The 17,571-nt window shown below is 36.7% G+C and overlaps 1 protein-coding gene across 1 annotated transcript in view; it reads left to right on the top strand.

Annotated features, from left to right (window-relative positions):
- ARHGAP32 (Rho GTPase activating protein 32) overlaps positions 1–17,571 on the top strand; it is a 135,185-nt gene that overhangs the window by 25,127 nt on the left and 92,487 nt on the right. The window contains exons 2-5 of the mRNA XM_019660189.1: positions 1,277–1,414; positions 4,251–4,343; positions 11,219–11,341; positions 13,391–13,468. Coding sequence (XP_019515734.1) covers positions 4,263–4,343; positions 11,219–11,341; positions 13,391–13,468 — 282 coding nt within the window. The 5' untranslated portion in view covers positions 1,277–1,414; positions 4,251–4,262. The remainder of the gene's footprint in view (positions 1–1,276; positions 1,415–4,250; positions 4,344–11,218; positions 11,342–13,390; positions 13,469–17,571) is intronic.

The following is a 17,571-nucleotide window of genomic DNA, read 5'->3' as shown; positions in this document are numbered from 1 at the left end:
GCTGTGGAGGGCAGTGTCACTGGCCCTCATATGTGGGATCCAAACCGGGGCCCTCTGGCGTCCCAAGCCAGTTCTTAACCATCGCGCCACTCGGCTGGCCCAGGACACTGTTCTTTAAGAGTAGAATACTGTTTTTCAAAAGTGCTTGCCTAATCTATTCTCTTATTTCATTCTCACAACCTCCTGAAGGAGGAGATTTATGTAATGGAGAATTGCTGTCCAAAGCAGGATTAGACAAGTTTATCAAGTTAGTTTTTGACATACCTGTGTTTAGAATTCAGCACCTTTCCTATGAAGTGATACCTGCTGTTTCTGCCCCATTTGGCTGAGGCAGATGAAGAACTACACTAAAATGTTGTCTTCCATTCTGAAATGGTTACTCTGAGGCTTAGTCTCCTAGTCCCTCCAGAGTTTTGTGATATGAAAGTCTCCATACAAATCTAGATTAAATTGCAAAACTAAATGATGCGCGGTCAGGACCTGTTTATCATTGCTGACCATGGCAACTTTTTAAGGATTTTTGGCATTGCGATCTGGTAAGCTTTGTGTTTTGTATTAGCGGAGAGGAGAGCAGAGGAGGAGATAAAAGGCAAGGAGTGTTAACAATATTCCAAAGAAGAAATGCTATCAGTCCTTACTAAAGCTGCGGCTATAAGGAAGTGATAGATTCAAGGGAAAATTAGAAGACAGTACGTGATAAAAATGCCCTATGAGTGGATTTTCATTTTTAGTAAGTTTGTTAGATTGGGCAAGGAAAGGAAGAAATCCTGGGAAGTGAGGAGAGAGAATGGATTCTAGGTAATATATACATATCAAATCCCTATAGATGAAGACTTAAGTAGTTTTAATTTTTTAGTATATTTTCAATCTCAGTCACAGAAAATGTTGGTGATAACTAATCAATAACCTGGTTTTATTATTTTTTAAATTTTTGATAATATTCTCTCACTCAGAATTATTTTATGGCTCTTTCTGTGGGTTTCAGGTCAAACACTTGCTTAACTATCTAATAGTTATTCCTAAATAGAGCCAGTGGACTTTGATCAGTGTTAAGAGGAGGGTTAATGGAGAGTTATTTGCCATTATGAACCTACTGATGTAATATAACTCACTAGTTTGTTTTGGAGTTTAACTATTTACTATTAATTAAGTTAATAGAAACTTTTCATTAGAAATTATAAAAACTCATGAATGAAATAACATTTCAGAATAATGCCCGATTCATAAGCATTTTTTATAGAGATGGATTATAGAAGTCTTCTTTTCTTATCCATAGGGCAAAAGTTGGATTGTTAAAAGAAGTTATGAAGATTTTCGAGTGCTTGATAAACATCTTCATCTTTGTATATATGACCGACGATTCTCCCAGCTCTCAGAGCTTCCCCGTTCTGATACCCTGAAGGACAGTCCAGAGGTAATCACTGTATATAAATTAGCAGAAATTTTTGCCTGTATACTAAATAAAAGCTTATATTGAACATTCAGGATGATTCCTGGGATCATTTAATTATTTCATGACTGAAAAATTAGTAATGCTATGTAGGATGTTAAATAAAGGAGGTTCAGTGTATAATTTAATAAGGAAAAAACCTCATATCATAATATATAAATGGGCAATATGTATGAGTCGACCGTTCTCCAAAGAAAATATAAAATATAGAAACAAAAGTATGGAAAGACATTGACTTCACTAATAATCAAAGAAATGCATATTAAAACAATGCTGTTTGCTTTATTTATGATGGCAGGCTGTGTCTATATATCCATCTCCACTCCTGCAAAAAATTTCTAGTAAAAATATAAAACACTTAAATAAATAAAAGGGAAGAGATTCTTTATAACATCAGAAAATAAAAAGAGAACCATTAAGGAATCAGAATTGCGAGTAATGTTTGAAAGTAGATGAGATAAGACTTTTGGTGGCATGAAATATAGAATAAAATGCATGAGGACTGCAGAAGACAGATAAACTAGAAATCTTATATGTAAAAACTGAATGCACTCTTGCACTGCCTGATAATATTTAGGTCAATAATGGACTGCATATATGACAGAGGTCTCATAGTATACCAGAGCTGAATGTTTTTCTGTTTTCTAGTGACACGGTAGCCATCATAGTGCAATGCATTGCTGAAGTGTTTATGGTAATGCTGATGTAAACAAACCTGTGCTGCCATTCATAAAAGTATAGCATGTACAATTATGTATAATACATAATATTTGATCATGATAATAAACAAATATCTTAATGGTTTGTGTATTTACTGTAATATACTCTTAATCGTTGTTTTAGAGTGTACTCTTTCTACTTATAAAAAGTTTGCCCTAAGACAGTATCTTGTGTTATGCCGGCAGCAGCCTCATTCATCTCATGTTTGCCTTGTCTCTTGATTGCATCACTTTCTCTTGTGTTTGATTTAATCTTGTGTTGTTTTGAACAATAACATGCTGTACAGGTTTGTAGCCTAGGAGCAATAATAGGCTGTAGCCTAGATGTGTACTAGGTTATACCATCTAGGTTTGTGTAAGTGTACTCTGATGTTCACACAATGACGAACTCCCCCAAGGATGTATTTCTCAGAACATATCCTTGTCAGTTAAGTGGCACATTACTGAACAAAATAACTGGGAAGAGCAAACAGAGGGCTTTGAGGAGAATGATTATTATCTTTAGAGAGAAAGTGAGGCAATCACATTCATGAAATGAAAGCATATTTTTTTAAAATTTTTTAAATTAATTATTTTTTTTTTTTAGCTGGGCCATCCTGCCACCTGTTGGCAGCTCAGTGGCTACTCAACTTGGGCCGGGACTCGAACAGCTGTTGCTCAGAACTCAAACTCTTGAGTGAGCTCTTAACCAACTGAGCCACTCGGCCAGCCCTGAAAGCAGATTTTTACAAAAATAAAATAATCAGAGGTCTTAGAAATGAACATATCATTTAAATTAATTTTAATGATTGCAAACCTGAGTAGCTGGACTACATACAAAATAGACACAGACAAAGAGAGAATTAGTGAGCTGGAAGATCAAGCTTTATAAGAATACAGCCCCGAAAGGGATAAAAAGATAAGTTGTAACAGAATAGTTGGGAATCATGGAGAAGAGATCCAGAGGTCCCTACTTCCCTCTCATTGGAGTTATCAGAGAAGAGAGTAGATGGAAGTAACTAAAAATGAATATAACAAAATCCCATAAAGCTAAAGAAAGGCAAGTTTTCAGATTAAATGGGCTCATTTAAGCACTAAATATAATGAGTGAAAAGACACACATCTGAAAACGTAATGAAATTGCAAAATGGCAAAACAGAAAACCCAAAAAGCTTCTTCTAGAGAGCAAAAAACAGATTTTCTCGAAACAACAAGAATTGTATTGGCATTAGACTCCTCAGCAGCCAAAATGGATGCTTGAAAACAGTGCAAAATATGTTCCACATCTTGAGGGAAGCCATTTCAAATCTATAATTAATTCCAAGGCAATTAAGTAGGAAGGGCAAAGCAGTGACATCATCATTCATGTAAGACTGATACTGCAGCAGAATCGCAGGAATGTCATAAACCATAGATACTTTTGTATTATAGAAAACTCAGAACTGTCTATCTCTATTTCTCATCTCTGTACTAACTCTTGCATTTTTCTCCCTCATACTGTCTCAGAACATGGTCACTACCAGCAGGTCACAGGTTTTTCTCTTTTAAGACAGCAGCCAGATTGAGCTGAAATTTTGTATCACAGTTCGTAATTATCACAGTAACTCTTGTTAGGCCAGCTCATGTTCCTTCACATTCCTGGACTAATCAGCTGACCCGTGGTGTGCGATCATGCATGAACATGGCTGTCCTGCCATAGTTGAATGCATGGAAGATTACAGCAGATCGGAGAAAGTTTCAGAACAGCTGGGGAAAACTGGGCAGAAAAACCAGTTATAGCAGAAAAGCTATAATTATCGTTCACATTTTCAGTACAAAAATAGAGACAGAAAGCAATAAAATTAGAAGCTATAAAGTAGTATATCCCTTGATGATGAGAGGCTAAAAGTTAAAGTTCTACGCAAGACGGAATTACTATGTAATTGCCATAGTTTCAGTTCATGGAACTGTTAAGCCTCTGTGAATAATTCTCTGCAACTATTAAAATGTTGAAAAATCTGTAAATTTCCCCCCTTAGAAACAACCAATTTACAGTAGTTTCTCTGAAAGAGAGTATAGTATCTTTGTTTTGAGTTACCACTGAATCTTCTTTTTCTCTTTAGTCAGTCACTCAGATGCTTACGGCTTACCTGTCCCGCCTTTCAGCTATTGCTGGAAACAAGATCAATTGTGGACCTGCCCTTACTTGGATGGAGGTATTATATAATTCACATCTTATTAAAGTTTATTTTTAATTGCCCACTTAAGAGATTTAATGTTAGTTTAATTTTGTTAGCTATTGAGTTTAAAGAATTGAAGAAATGGAGTTTATTTTCATCTTCTGGAAGGATAGATATATGACATAAAATATTTTTCATCTCAAATCTATCTTGGATAATCTAGATAACTAATTTTAATATTGTTTTATGAATTGCAACAATACCTGTTATTTTAGTGTTCAGTGTATTATTGTATACATTTAGAAAGGTATATGTATATTTTCAGTTGACTTAGTAATTGAAAATATTTTTCTATTTTTTATGAACAAGAGACAATGAACCTTTTAAAGGATCTGATTTAAGAATAAGTATTGAGTGACTTCTGGTCAAGATGATGGAGTAGGTAAATGCTGTGCTTGCCTCCTCCCACAACCGAATCAGAATTATAGCTAAATTATAGAACAGCCATCATGGAGAACCACCTGAAGATTAGTTGAACAGAATTCCTTTGTCTAAGAACATAAAGAAGAAGCCATATCAAGACTGGTAGGAGGAGCAGAGTCGCGAATAGGCAGGTCCCACACCCCCACAGTATGGCGATTAAGAATTGGGAGGGATATCTCAACTGTGGAAGTTGTCCCTGAGGAGTGAGCGGCCCCAGCCTCACACAGAGTTTCCCCGTCTGAGGTACCAGTGCTGGGAAGAGGAACCCCCATAACATCTGACTGTGAAAACCAGTGGGGATTACATCTATGAAAGATAAAGGAATGCTAGAGCCTGAGGCGCTCCTCCTAAAGAGCCAGTGCACAGACTTCTTTGCACAAAAACTTACTCCAAGCTCCAGCGCAGGGGCAGCAGCTTGAAAAGTGCCAGGGGCATATGGGGAGGAGCTAAATAGATTAACTTCAGGGCAAGGGCTGGAGTGACAGATAATGGGGCAACTCTGTCCCTGGACAGAAGTGCTAACAGCTGACCTTTTTCCTTTGTTGAACTCTCCTTCCCCCCAGTCTGCCTACCACATGACAGTGTGAAAGCTGAGCTTCCTGTTAATGTGGCTAATATGTTCACCTGGCCTTCGTGATTCCCCAAGACCCTGCCCAACCTAACATGCCCACCTGAACTAAGCCTGTTCCATCAGCTCCTCCACACAAGCAGTCTGCCTCTCTCATGCTGTGAATGTCTCAGAGTTCTGCAAACCCAAACAAGCAGCTGCTCTCCTAGGCATGCCTTGGAATTATTGCTAAGTGACCTCAAGCCCAGCACAAGCTGTGATCAGTCTGAACTTGCATTGTAACTCCCATCAGGTGTCCCCATCCGCAAGTTTGGCATAAGCAATGGCCAGTCTTGGCCTGGAACAAAGCTTCAACTAAGTGGACACAAGCCAGGCACAGGTGGTGGCTGGTCTCAACTCACATCATGTTGCCCACCAAAGGGTCCCAAGCCAGGCACATTTGACAGCTGGCCTCAGTCCATAGCAAGCACCTCCAAACCCACACAAGTGGCAACATACCTTAACTTTATAGCTTCTTTCAAGGGGCTGCAGGCCAAGCACAAGTGGTGGCTGACCTTGACCGGCACCAGAGCCCCTCCAAAGAGGCTCCAGAACCAACACACCTGGTGTCCAGCTTCAGACCACACCAGAGTACCACCCAACCAGCTCCTCAAATGACACACCCAAAGGATGGACTCAGCTGGCACCAGAGCCTCACTAAAGCTACTCCCACTCTGTGGAGTGAGCCCCCACACAACAACTTGTCCAGTGCAGTCATGGCCAACCCTCACAGGCAGTCAGCTTGAGGTTCAACCCTACCCACTGATGTACCAACAGTAATCAAGGCTCAACTGCACACACAACCCATACAGGGGTCACTCCTGGAGCACCCAGCTCAGATGAACAGGCAGACGGCACCACTGGGTCCCACAGGACACCTTCTACATAAGGCCACTCTGTTAAGACCAGTAGACATAGCAGATCTACCTAATACACAGAAACAAATACAGGGAATCAGCCAAAATGAAACCAAAGGGTAAAAAGGTCCCAAGTCAAAGAACAGGACAAAACTCCAGAAAGAGAAGTAAACAACATGGAAATAAGCAATCTACCAGATATAAAGATTAAAAGACTTACTATAAGGATGCTCACTGAAATTAGTAGAAGAATAGATGAAATCTGTGAGAACTTCAACAAAGAAATAGAAAACATTAAATAGGAGATAAAAAATATAAAAACAAGCCAATCAGAAATGAAGAATGACTGAAATGAAGAATACATTGGAGGTAATCAACAGCAGGTTAGATGAACCAGATGATTGAGTCAGTGATCTGGAGGACAAGGTAGTGTAAAATACCCAATTAGAACAGCAAAAGGAAAAAAAAATTTTAAAAATGAGGGTAGTTTAAGGGACCTGTGGGACAACATCATTCACGTCATAGGATTGCCATATAGGAAAGAGAGAGCAAGGGATTAAAAACCTATTTGAAGAAATAATGACAAAACTTGGCCTATCCTGGTGAAGGTAATGGGCATAGAAGTTCAAGAAGTCTGAACAGTTCCAAACAAGATAAACCCAAAGAGGCCCACATCAAGGCACATCATAATTAAAATAGCAAAGATAAAAAACAAAGAGAATCTTAAGAGCAGCAAGAAAAAAGCAGCTGGTTGTCTGCAAGGGAGCGTCTGTGAGACTGTCAGCTGGTTTTCAACAGAATCTTTGCAGGCCAGAAAGGATGGGCACAAATATTTAAATGAAAACAAAGATGTACAGCTAAAATTGCTGTACCCAACAAGGCTATTTATTGTTTAGAATCAAAAGACAGATAAATGGCTTCCCAGATGAGAAGCAGCTAAAAGAGTTCAGCACCACTATACCAGTATTACAAGAAGTGTTAAAGGAGCTTCATTAAGTAGAAAAGATAAAAAATATGAATAATAAAATAAAAGAAAGAAAAAAAATTCTCACTGACAAAGCAAACATTTAGTAAAAGCAGTGGATCAACCAACTATAAAGCTAGTACAAAGGTTAAAAAGGCAAAATAGGAAGATCATGTGTAATTACAATGGCAAATTAAGGGATACACACAAACACACACTTGAAAGAAATAAAAAATTATGACAAAAACATAAACATGGCAGTTGTGAGTAAAAATGGTAATGATTTTAGAAAGACTTCAAACTTAAGTGACCATCAACTTAAAATAGACTGCTATATATATATAACTTAATATATACATGGTAATCTCAGACCCAAAATCTGTAAGAGATATAAAAAAAAAAAGAATGGAATCCAAACACAATACTGTTCAAAGTCATCAACATAAAAGCAAAGAGGTGAAGAGAATAAGAGAAAGAAACAGGAAACTACAAAAACAATCAGAAAATAATAACATGGCAATAACTACTAACCTATCGATAATTATTATTATTTTATTATTATTTTTTTTAAAGATTTTTTTTTATTGGGGGATTGGGGGAAGGGGAACAAACAAGTTGCTGTCGTTTTGTTCTTCAGTCTAGTGGCGGGCGTTGCTTCACTGGCCCAAGTGGCACCATCACTGCGCTCTTCCCGGATGAGGCAGATCAGTCGCCATATTCTGGACGGCCGCTCACTGTGGCTGCTGGCCGCTCACGCTGGCTGCTGGCTACATACGGTAGCCCATGGCAACCCACTACCACAGGGGCTGCAGCCTACGTCGTCGCCGGCGACTCACAGCAGCCCAGCTCCAGGTCTAGCTGTTGTTCACCATCTTAGTTGTAGAGGGCGCAGCGTCACTGGCCCTCGTTCATGTAGGCTCCAAATCGGGGCCCTGCTGCTCAGAGCTGGCATCCCAAGCCAACTCCTAACCAATGCACCACTCGACTGGCCCAACAAGAAAAATCTTGAAGAAGCAATCTAACCTTACAGCTGAAGGAACTAGAAAAAACAAACAAATGCTAAAGTGAGTAGAAGGAAGGAAATAATAAAGGTGAGAGCAGAAGTAAACAAAAGAGAGTCTAAAAAACAATAGAAAAAAAAATCAGTGAAACCAAGAGCTGGTTCTTTGAAAAGAAACAAAATTGATAAACCTTTAGCCTGAATCACCAAGATAACAAGAGAGATGGCCCAAATAAAATCAGAAATAAAAGGGAAGTGGGAACTGATACCAAAGAAATTCAAGGAATTATAAAATATAGTATGAACAATTACTTGCCAACAAATTGGGCAACCAAGACGAAATGGATAAATTCCTAGAAACATATAGTCTTCCAAGACTGAATCAGGAAGAATCAGAAAATCTCAATAGACCAATAACTACTAATGAAATCAAATCAGTAATCCAATAATTATCAACAAAAGTCCTGGACCAGATGGCTTCACAGTGAATTTTACCAAACATTCAAAGAAGAATTAACACCTATCTCCAAACTATTCCAAAAAATATGAGAGGAGGGCAGGTTCCCAAGCTCATTCTACAAGACCACCATAACCCTGAAATGCAAACCAGTGAAAGACACTCCAAAAAAGGAAAATTATAGGCCAATATCCCTGATGAACATAGATGCGAAAATCCTCAAAAAAATAAAAATAAAAATCACCAAACTGAATTCAGCAATACAGAAAAAGATGATATACCATGATCAAATGGGATTTGTTCTTGGGATGCAAAGTTGGTTCAGTATCCACCAATCAATTTACGTGATACATAAACAAAATGAAAGATAAAAATCATATGATCATATCAATAATTGCAGAAAAAGGATTTGACAAAGTCCAGCACCCATTTATGATAAAAACTCTCAGCAAAGTGGGAATAGAGGGAACATACCTCAGCGTAATAAAGGCCATATGCAGCAAACCCACAGCTAACATCATACTCAGTGGGAAAAAGCTAAAAGTGTTCTTTTCCTTAAGATCAGAACAAGACAAGGATGCCCACTTTCATCACTTTTATTCAACATAGTGTTGGAAGTCCTAGCCATAGCAATCAGACAAGAAAAAGAAGTAAAAGGCATCCAATTTGGAAAGGAAGAGTAAAACTGTCATTATTTGCAGGTGACATGAAAACATCTATAGAGAACCCTAAAGATTCCACCAAAATTTGTATGAAACCACAAGAGACCCTAAATGGCTAAAATAGTATTGAGAAAGAAGAAGAAGGTTGGAGGTATTATGCTACCTGATATCAAACTGTACTACAAGGCTATATAGCAGTCAAAACAACATTTTTACTGGTATAAAAACAGACACACAGATCAATGGAACAGATTAGAGAGCCAAAAATAAACCCATGCCTGTATGTTCAACTCACCTATGATAAAGGGAGCAAGAATATGCGATGATGTAAAGACAGTGTCTTCAATAACTGGTGCTGGGGAAAATGGACAGATACATGCAAAACAATTAAATTAGAACACTTTATTACACTATATACAAGAGTAAACTCAAAATGAATTAAACTAAATGTAAGACCTGAAACTATAAAACTCTTGGAAGACAACCTAGGCAGCAAACTCTTAAGCATTGCTCTTAGAAACATTTTTTTTTGGGGGGGGGGATGGGGTTATATGTCTCCTTGGGCAAGGGAAACAAAAGCAAAAATAAATAAATGGAACTATATCAATTAAAGATACAAGCATGGCAAAGGAAACCATGAAAAAAACCAAGAAGACAACCTATGGAATGGGGGAGGATATTCCCTAATGATACATCTGATACTGGGTTAACATCCAAAATATATAAAGAGTTCATACAAGTTAACACCAAAAAAACCAAACTTTCCAATTAATAAATGGGCAGAGGACACGAATAGACATTCCTCTAAAGAGGACATACAGATGACCAACAGACATATAAATAGATGCTGAACATTAGTAATCATCAGGGAAATGCAAATTAAAACCACTATGATGTATCACCTCACATTTGTCAGAATGGCTATCATTAATAAATCAACAAACAAATGTTGGTGAGAATATGGAGAAAAGGGAACTCTCCTGCATTGTTGGTGGGACTGTAAATTGTTGCAGGCAATGTGGAAAACAATAGAGTTTCCTCAAAAACTTAAAAATTGAATTACTACATGACTCAGCAATTCCACTTTTGGGTATTTATCTGAAGAAATCCATAACACTAATTAGATATATGCATCCCTGTGTTCATTGCTGCACTATTTATAGTAGCCAAGATATGAAAGCAACCTAAGTGTCCATCTATGAATGGAGAAAGAAAAGTGTTATATATACATATATATACTACAATGGAATATTATTGAGCCATAAAAAGAATAAAATCTTACCGTCTGTGACAATATGGGTTGACTTAGAGGGTATTATGCTAAGTGAAATAAGCCAGAGAAAGATAAATATGTGATTTCACTTATATGTGGAATCTAAAAAGCAATAAACAAACAAAATAGAAAAAAAAAGAATGTGTTGGGTTATACAGTATCCAGTAAATATGTTAGGTATTTTCCCTTAATTTGCATATGCAGTTATATTATTCTGTACTCCCATTGGAAGTTGGGAAGATAGGATGAAAAGTAGAAAGAATGTAAAATTTAGAGCCAAGCCAAGTTGCATTGAGATCTTTGCTTTTTCAGTATTGTCCATGTGGTCTTGGAGAAATTATTTAATCTCTTGTAAATTACATCTTCATTTTAAAAATCTTCATCTTTAAGTGATGATAATGAGATAAATATGTTTTAGAGTTATGCAGATTAAATTAAATCATATGTTGTATGTATAGCACAATGACTGGCATATATTAAGTACTCAAGAAATGGTAGTACTTTTTTAAAAGATTCTTTGGGTTATAGCTTCCCTAAATCAAATTGGATTATCTCCTTTTGCAAGTCCCATGACTTTAACCACCTCAGTACATTTTTTATTGTTATAGATTGATAACAAGGGAAATCACCTTCTAGTACATGAAGAATCATCCATTAACACTCCTGCTGTCGGTGCTGCCCACGTTATCAAGAGGTACACTGCTCGGGCACCTGATGAGTTGACCTTAGAGGTAAATGCCTAAAGATGCTGTGTTAGTCAGTGTTTGCTCTCTTTCCAGCCTCATTTTAAACTGTTTTATTAATCATTTTTAAATGAAAAGTACCAGATTTTTCATACCCCATCATCTGATAGCTTGGTATACCTACTTTCTCTCTCCCTCTCTCCCTCCCTTCCTTTCTTCCTTCCTTAATTGTTTTATATTTATTAACATTGATTGACTGGCCAAAATATCTAAATGCTAAAGAAATATTAGTGACCCGAATGGAAAAATTCCTCAAGGTGTTTTTGAGAACTTTTACTTTAGTCAATTTCCATGGAAATGCATTCTATTCCGTTATCTCAATTTTTAAAACAATTTGTGTTATCCTCTTCCTCATTTATTCCTGTCACTCCTTAAAGGAAATTTAAAAATCAGATATGTAGAAGAAAGTAAAAATCACCGTCCAGAGACTGTTAATATTTCAAGAATTTCCCCCTGCATGTAGTTCTGTTTTTTTGTTTTTTTGTTTTTTTAATTAGATTTATTTGTGTGACATTGGTTAGTAAAATATGGTGATGGAAGGAGAACTGACTCTGGGTGGTGAACACACAATGCAATATATGGATGATGTATTATAGAAAACTACACTTGAAACCCATCTATTTTTATTTAAATGACTGTACTCATCCTTGAAAATTCAGCTTCAGTGTCTCCCATTTCTTCGAGGAGGTCATCCTTGATCTTCTCCTACTCCATGCAAATATAAACCCCCCAAAGTCTGAATTGAATGTCATTCTGAACCATTCTCATGGCTTATCTCTGACATATCACTTAATTACATTCAATCACAATTGTTCTCTTATTTGTCTCTGTGAGCATCTTGAAAGCCAGGTCTCAGTCTTTTTAATTTTTTTTCCCATTGTGTTTTTAGTATGTAAAGAAATGATATCCAATGATACTTTTTTTCTTATTGTTTGTTCAGAGATTGCGTTAAAAGGATAAATGAGAAGAGAAATGAACATTTTTTGCTTTTAGATGCAAAAGGAGAATTAAGTTTCTTTTCATATTGGCTATTGAAAGACAAAAACCAAAACCGTTTTCACTTTAAGAAAAAACAGTATAAATTTTTACTGTGTAGAATTTAAACTGTTCTCAAACTCAATTTTTGGGTTCTATACACAAAGGAATGTAGATCTTGAAAGGTACCAAGTCTGTTAGCAAATAAGGCTTTGTGAAGATGACTTTCCTGACTCGAAAAATTAGTTGTGAATTGTGAATATACAAAGAAAAATTCTTAAAGCAATATTGTATATATTAGTAACATTGCTCTGAAGTACTTAACTATGTTTTATTTCAGAGATCATCACTTACGAGTATTTTGATAGAAGATAACTTTCATTAAATGTGTTATTAAAAACTATTGCGATTTTATATTTATTTTGTAAAAGTAAGTTTGTTATAAAACACTAGTTTGAGTTTTAGAGTGAAGATCGTAAGGTAGTTAGTGGAAATGTTATATTGTACTATCTGTTGAAAAATGTAGTTGTCATCAAATTTTATATTTACTAAGAATAACGCAGTAATTGTAGACATCTTAGACCTTTCCTATATGATTAAATAAGGTAATATCAAGTGCTCAGCACAATGTCTGGCATATAGTAAGTGCTCACTAAATGTGGTATTGATAGAAACTCCTGTTGCTCTGTATATGAGTATTTAAAACTGTCTTTTATATCTGTTCACTTTTAGTTGCAGCAGTAACATTATTCCAACAGAAGTGTTGATGAGGCCTAGCCTTCAAAGATCTTGTACTGTAAATTTGGCTTTCTGAAGTTACTACTCATGTGATAATTGGATCGTAGTCTTTGTACTGCTTTACTTTTTGTAGACCTCTCCTTAACAAATGGTTAAGATTATTAAATTCTTAACAGAAAGAAGTATTATGTATTTCCATAAACAATTAACCAGAGAATAAAATAGTACTTAACCTTTTCATTACAGTTCACATTTAAATTCTAGATGTAGCAGTTTGTTTTAAAAGTTGACTAAAAGCATTCCACTTAAAATTTGTTCTCCTAGGTGGGCGACATTGTTTCCGTCATTGACATGCCCCCCAAGGTGTTAAGCACATGGTGGAGAGGCAAGCATGGATTTCAGGTAGGCAACAGAGAATTAGGTGTGGAAAAAAATTAAAAAACCCAGTTTTTCTTGTTTCTTCAGTGATATTTTTGTTTTCAGCATGTACTGGCAATGGACTTTATCATCAGAAATTTTATTTGCAGTGGTAGAAAAATGTAGATGATATTCGACTTGGATATTCTGTTTCAGCTACTATTATGGTTATTTTTTATCTCCTTTTTCTTCTCTAAATGGTGATATAGCCAAAGTAGGAGGCCTGATGACCAGTTTGAGATTAACAGGCCTGTGACTCCACCTTGCTTTTAATATTGGTTTTAAATCATAATTCATATATAGTTTCTCAGTAGAATTGTCAGTTTGATCAATATTTTTTAAAAAAAATGCATTATAACTGTTAATGTACACAGTGTACTATTTACACAACAGAATCTAACGCAGCCTCATTTCCTTTTCCATATATGGCTAAATAATTTGAGATTTGATAAGGATATCATTTAGGTTGACTAGCACTAATTTCCATAGGATGAATAGTTTCTTTAATCTTTTCAAACTATCTAGAATAGCATCTAAAAATGCCTTAAGATTGTATTCTTTTTTTTTTTTTAAGATTTTATTGGGGAGTTGGGAAAGGGGAACAGCCAAGTTGTTGTCCTTCAGTCTTAGTTGTGGAGGGTGCAGCTAGCTCAGCTCCAAGTCCAGTCGCCATCCGGCCGCCCTTCGGCAGCTCACGGCCGCTCAGCTCAAGGTGCCGTGTTCATTGTGTTGCGGGTGGGTGTCGCCCACCATCCCATGCAGGATTTGAACCGGCAACCTTGTTGTTATGAGCACGTGCTCTCACCAGCTGAGCCATCCTGCCACCTATTGGCAGCTCAGCTCAGGCGCAGCTCACTGGCCCATGTGGGAATCGAACCGGCGACCCTGTTGCTCAGAGCTCACGCTCTTAACCAACTGAGCCACTCGGCTGGCCCAAGATTGTATTTTTAATATATCCAGCCCAAGATTTGTAATTTTAATATATAACCTGTTGTTTTTAGTCATCTATTTTTAAAAGTGTTCCTAAAATGCTGCATAAATAAAATGGTTATGCTATGTAATTGGAAATATTAGTAACAATTGTAAAAATATCTTGAGCTTTAACTACATATTAAATAAAAACTATTAAGCTTTTATAAAATGTATTATATTATAAATAATCATAACAGTTTAAAACAGTATACTCCCATGGTTAAGAGTATGGACTATGGTGTCAGATTTCCTGGGTTTTAATCCTATGTTAATTGTATTGTGCAAGTTATTCTACTTCTCTGCACCTCAATTTCTTCATTTGTAAAGTGGGGATTGTATGACTTTTCTTTACCTTATAAGATTATCTTAAAGATTAAATGTGTGAGAATAAAACATGTAAAGAAAGTACTTAGACCAGGCCTCACGCATATTCATCACTCAATAAATGTTGATTTTAAATTTAAATAATTCTGTTCTTTATTTAACAAAGTTAATTTTAAGTATCCATTTAGCTATCATAAAAATATCTATAGCAGTTTAATCTGATGATTAAAACCAGAAAACTATCCATATTACCCTACAATTTTCTTGTTTGTACAATTGGGATCTTCCTTCATCTGTACTCTGATTTCTTTTTTTTTTTTCCAAAGTTTTTTATTGGGGAATTAGGGGAGGGGAACAGTGCTGAGGAATTGGGGAAGGGGAATAGACAAGTTGCTGTCCTTTTGTTCTTCAGTCTAGTTGTGGAGGACGCTGCTTTACTGGCCCGAGTTGACAGCATCATTCGTGCTCTTCCCAGGCAAGGCAGATCAGTCACCAGCTTCTGGACGGCCTCTCACTGCGGCTGCTGGCCGCTCACGCTGGCTGCTGGCTACACACAGTAGCCCATGGCAACCCACTGCAGCAGGGGCTGCAGCCTACACTGTCGCCAGCCACTCACGGCAGCCCAGCTCCAGGTTGAGCTGTTGTTCAGCATCTTAGCTGTAGAGGGCAGTGTCACTGGCCCTCATATGTGGGATCTGAACCGCGGCCCTCTGGCTTCCCAAGCCAGCTCTTAACCAACGTGCCACTCGGCTGGCCCGCTTTTTTTTTTTTTAATAATTTTTTATTTTTCAATTGCAGTTGACATACAGTAATATATTAGTTTCAGATGTACAACATAGTGATTAGACATTTATATAACTTACAAAGTGATCACCCTGATAAACCTAGTGCCTGTTTTATACCATATGTGGTTATTACAATATTATTGACTATATTCCTTATGCTGTGCCCTTACATCCCCATGGCTACTGTGTAACAACCAGTTTGTGCTTCTGAATCCCTTCCTCTTTTTCACCCATCCCCAAACCTCCTCCCGTCTGGTAACCATCAAAATGTTCTCTTTGAGTCTGTTTCTGTCTTGTTTGTTCATTTATTTTGTTTTTTAGATTCCAGATGTAAATAAAATGATATGGCATTTGTGTTTTTTTGTCTGACTACTCCACTCAGCACAATACCTTCTAGGTCCATCTGTATTGTTGGCAAGTTTCATTCTTTTTGAAGGCTGAGTAATGATTCCTTTTGTATATATGTATTAATACCACCTCTTCTTTGTCCGTTCATCCATTGATAGACACCCAGGCTGCCCCCACATCTTGGCCATTGTAAACAATGCTGCAATGAACATATGGATGCACATGTCCCTTTGAAGTAGTGTTTTGTGTTTCTTCAGATAAATACCCAAAAGTGGAATTACTGGGTCCTTCTTTGTCTCTTGTTATAAGCCTTCGTTTTAAAGTCTATTTTGTGTGGTGTTAGTACTGTTACCCAGTTTTTTTTTCCCCATTTCTATTTTCATGAAACATCTTTTTTTATTCCTTTACTTTCAGTCTGTGTGTGTCTTTCAATCTGTAGTGAGTCTTTTGTAGGCAGTATATGTAAGGGAGCCACCCCTATGTCTTTTGATTGGAGCATTTACTCTATTTACATTTAAAGTAGTTGTTGATTCATAATGTAGTTATTGCCATTTTATTATTCATAGTTTTGATGTTTTGTTTACTTCTTAAATAAGTCTCTTTAACCTTTTTTTTTTTAAACGATAACAACAAAATGCTTTATTAACATAACAGGAATTTTGAACTAGGAGAAAATAAACATCATGTTACTGTCAGTTCTTTATATGGAAGATTTTCTTTGAAATTTTATATATATATATATAGTTGTTGGAAAAGTCATGACTTCCTTTTCTATGTTTTTCGTTGCAAAAATGCGTCATGACTTTTCCAGCAACCCAATATGTGTGTGTGTGTGTGTGTGTGTGTGTGTGTGTGTGTGTATTTTTTTTCTTTTTCATTTTACTTAATTAAAAAATATTTTTATATTAGTTTCAGGTTACAAAGCAACATAATGATAGCCATTTATACCCCTCACAATGTGATAACCCCCCTTCCAGTCTACCACCCCCTCTGACTTCGTATATAGCTCTCTTTAACATTTCTTATAATGCTGGTTTGGTAGTGATGAACTCCTTTAGCTTTTTCTTGTCTGGGAAGCTCTTTATCTCTTCTTCAATTCTAAATGATAGCCGTGCTTGGCGGAGTAATCTCGGGTGTAGGTCCTTGTCTTTCATCACATTGAATATTTTGTGCCTATCCCTTATGGCCTGCAAAGATTCTGTTGAGAAATCAGCTGACAGTCTTATGGGGGCTCCCTTGTAGGTAACTAACTGCTTTTCTCTTCCTGCTTGTAAGATTCTATCTTTGTCTTTAACCTTTAGCATTTTAATTGTGATGTGTCTTGGTGTGGGCCTGTTTGGGTTCATCTTGTTTGGGACTCCCTGCTTTTCCTGAGCTTGTATGTCTATTGCTTTTGTCAGGATAGGGAAGTTTTCTGTAATTATTTCTTCAAATATATGTTTTCAATTCCTTGCTCTCTCTCTTCTTCTAGTACCCCTAGGATGTGAATGTAGGTACACTTGATGTCCCAGAGGCCCCTTAAACTGTCCTTATTTTTTTTTGTTTTTTTCTTTTTGCTGTTCTGTTTGGATGTTTTCTGCTACTTTATCTTCTAAATTGCTGACTCAATCCTTGGTTTCATCTAATCTGCTTTATAGTCCCTCTAATGTATTTTTTTTT

Source organism: Hipposideros armiger, unplaced genomic scaffold, assembly GCF_001890085.2.
Source record: "Hipposideros armiger isolate ML-2016 unplaced genomic scaffold, ASM189008v1 scaffold_313, whole genome shotgun sequence".
Taxonomy (NCBI): Eukaryota; Metazoa; Chordata; class Mammalia; order Chiroptera; family Hipposideridae; genus Hipposideros; species Hipposideros armiger.
Note: the sequence above shows the minus strand (reverse complement) of the source record. Positions and strands in the feature narration are given on the sequence as shown.